This window comes from Orycteropus afer, unplaced genomic scaffold (genome assembly GCF_000298275.1).
Source record: "Orycteropus afer afer isolate SDZICR_OR568_19922 unplaced genomic scaffold, OryAfe1.0 scaffold00171, whole genome shotgun sequence".
NCBI lineage: Eukaryota > Metazoa > Chordata > Mammalia > Tubulidentata > Orycteropodidae > Orycteropus > Orycteropus afer.
The window spans coordinates 4,109,471-4,112,964 of record NW_006921758.1 but is presented as its reverse complement, the minus strand read 5'-3'; the positions used below and the strand labels follow the sequence as shown (position 1 = coordinate 4,112,964).

At 34.1% G+C, this 3,494-nt stretch overlaps 1 protein-coding gene across 1 annotated transcript in view; it reads right to left on the bottom strand.

The window, feature by feature from the left end:
- The window catches only part of ABCC9 (ATP binding cassette subfamily C member 9), a 169,307-nt gene extending 166,525 nt beyond the window's left edge, over positions 1-2,782 (bottom strand). The window contains exon 1 of the mRNA XM_007946781.1: positions 2,641-2,782. Coding sequence (XP_007944972.1) covers positions 2,641-2,782 — 142 coding nt within the window. The remainder of the gene's footprint in view (positions 1-2,640) is intronic.
- Positions 2,783-3,494: the final 712 nt, after the last annotated feature.

Genomic DNA, 3,494 nt, shown 5'->3' with positions numbered 1-3,494 from the left:
CCACTTCCTTCCTCAAGAGTGGCTGGTGAATTTGAACCGGCAGCTTCCTGGTTAGCTCTACATCACTAGACCTCTTTAATCACAGAATAGTATGAGATAAATACAGTTGTAAATTGCTTAAATGTGATATTTATTAAATTACATGAATATTTACAACAAAATTGTTTTACAAAATCTTTCTATATAGAATTACATTATTATTTAAAGTATTATGAGTAACAGAGCAGAAGCCTTTTTTGATTTTTCTACTTCTTTTCCTTTAAGTACTACTTCATTCTCCCAAAATTTATTGTTATTGGTTCATATACACTAATCAACACAATATCGTAGCTAAAATTTGACAAAAATCAACAACTATAAAAACACTGGCAGCAACAACAACAAAAAAAAATCCAGCATGTGCTTATAGCACGTACAGACAAAACCCCATGATTCAAAAGGTTCTGTAATTGAGTAATAATGACAGTTCTGACCAGAGTACATCAGAATGTTCAAAAAGTAAATTAGCGTAGATTTTTAGCTTTGTAGGTATATTGATACATGTAAGTTGGGCTTACGGTGTTATAACTAAACACAGGGATTTTTTATTAAAAAAAATAATACATTTCTGCTAAAATAAACCAAAAAACCAAACTCACTTATAGTGACCCCTCCTTGGGTTTCCGAGACAGTATCACTACTGACGTAGATTGCCCCATGTTTTTTCCAAGTAGTGGCTGGTGGGTTTGAACCACCAGCCTTCTGGTTAGCAGTCAAATGCCTTAGGCACTATGCTACCATAGTCATTTTGGTGTTACCCTCTCTGACAGTGTCACCCAGTACAGTCTCAACCTCCAGTACCCCCATAATGTGCCACTGCGTTCATCCTTAGCTCATCACTGCAGAAAAGATTCAAGATTACATTTTAGTAAAATTTAGTTTCTTCTCAAAAGTATAGTTAGAGTAATACCAATTCATACGAGATGCATAGGGAAAAAAATGTATAGTGTTATCCCTCTTTTTTCTCATTTTTTGGTGATAGAAAGCTCCATATAATTCAAGAATGAATGGGTTTTGTCCTTGAAATACTGTAGGAAAGAACTGTATACACAAATGGGACTTTTGGAACATTCTTTGAAAAAAAATAATTTATACCTTAGTTGTTCTTAAATGCACTTCATTATTGATTGCAACATCAGTTACATTTAACATATTCTACTAGAATTTATTCTGTAAACTCTTGCCAAAAAAATCTGTAACTTTTATGCAACAATGTAATTTTCCTTGCACCTGATACTTCTTTGAGATTTTAAGTATCTATGGCCCCTCGCCAATTCAAGCAGCCAATGTTGTAAGTGAACAAACTGCATTTTTCTCTAGTTCCCCTTTTATAATGTCCTCTCCAATTCAACTCTATCAAATACCCTTGTCAGTCTCCTTGCTAAGTGGGAGGGATAAAAATATGAATGTCACAGTCTCTGCAAGCAAGAAGTTAACTTGATGTCAAAAACTAATTTCATTAATTATAGAATTACAGTGAAAAAAATTGCATGTCTACTCTTAGCCAAAAGTATTCTTAATGTCCTAAAAATAGCATCACATGATTAACAATTAGAGCTGTTACTTATGGCTACTGTGGTCCTAATATTTTTAGAGTGTTTGCCCATTTGGTTAACCTGAGTAACTATGTACCAAGAGTTATGATAGCCTTTGTTATTACATGACATGTTATATTTCAGAAATTCTTTGATCACTGTTAGAATAATGCCAAGTATATTAACAAATAAATATTTTTTTGTTGAATAAAGAAAGCCATACAAATAATTCTAACCCTTTCTTTAAAACAGATTGTTAAATTATGCTAATTTTCTTAAGAAAATCCCTCTGATAACTTTTTTTATGTATTTTTATGGTCATGATAGTAAAATCCTGCATGGGAATATTAAACATCAAATTCAAGATAGTAGTTACCTCTTGTAGAGGGATAGAAACAGAATATAGGATGCTGTAAGGGTAATGGGATCAGGAAGTGATATGCAGATAATTAATTTGTAATTTTTTTTGTTATATTCCTTGAGTGGTGATTCAGCAGATGTATATTAGTTTTTGTCACCTATATATTAGAAATATTTTATAATTCAAAAAGAAGTGTCATTCTTCAAGTACCCAAACACATCACTCTCTATGAAATCTAACCTACCAACCTCAAGAAGAGTTCATTGTTCTAGCAGGTTAATACCCAGGACTATTTGTTCCTGTGTATACACTTTACAATTTGAAAGGGTAATTCTCTTGACTTTGAAAGATCTGTTTCTCTGGGCTATTCCTTAAAGCCACATGTACTATCTTAACATTTTCTATCCCCTTGACTTACCACAAAGCACGTGCTCAATAAATGAATTAAATCTATCCCATAATACCTCTGTCCCTCTTTTTAGAAAAACAGCTGCTGTGATTAGAAGAACATTTCTAAGCAAGCAATTATCCTCTATTTAACCTGAAGAGTTATCATACACCAACAATATAAATAATTAGAAAACACAGAATTGTTGCTTGTTCTTTCTCACAGGCTTACATTATCAACTTCTCACAGTGGAGTAAGTAAGACAACATTATACCAAATCTCAGCTATTAATAAGACATACATAATAACTTACTTACCAATAAATAATATTGGGAAAGTGATAAACAACAGGAAGACATGAGGGACCAGGTTGAGTGCATCCACAAAGCAGGTATTTTGTAATACACCATCATAGATATTATACGAAGAAATGTTGTTACCACAAAATGAAAGGCTCATTTCTTCTTATATGGCTGCCTCTAAAAGAGAAGGAAAAGAGCCTCTTATGATTAAATTCTTTCACAAATCATAACGTATATTTAGCACTCTCTATTTTATAGTATAGGAGCGCTGGTGGCTAGTGTCTAAGGCATTTGACTGCTAACTAGAAGGCTGGTGGTTCAAACCCCCCAGCTATACCTCTGAAGGAAGTTTGGGCAATCTACTTCCATAGTGATACCACCTAGGAAACCCAAGGAGGGATTCGACAGCAGTGAGTTTGGTTTTGTTTAGTATTTTTATAGTTGAAGAAATAGTGCCTAAGGCACTTGACTGCTAATTAGAAGACTGGCTGTTCAAACCCACCAGTCACTCCTCGGAAGGAAGGTTGGGCAATCTACTTCCGTGGTGATACTGCCTCGGAAACCCAAGGAGAGGTCGCTATGAGTCGGGTCCGACTCGACAGTATATAACAACAACAACATGCTAAAGTAATTTAGGTTTCTTATAAAGGCTTTATACTTTCTACAAGGTTCTTTTTCCACAGCATTTTTTTCCAATGAAAAATATTTTATTGTAATTTTCAAAATGTAAAATAATTCATACCCATGCATATTGGTCCCTCAGAGTAGTAGTTACCTAAAATGATTTCAAAGAAGAAAAGTGGTGATTGTTGTTGTTGTTGCATGTGCCCTCGAGTTGGACTCAACTCATAGTGACCCCTCCTTGGGTT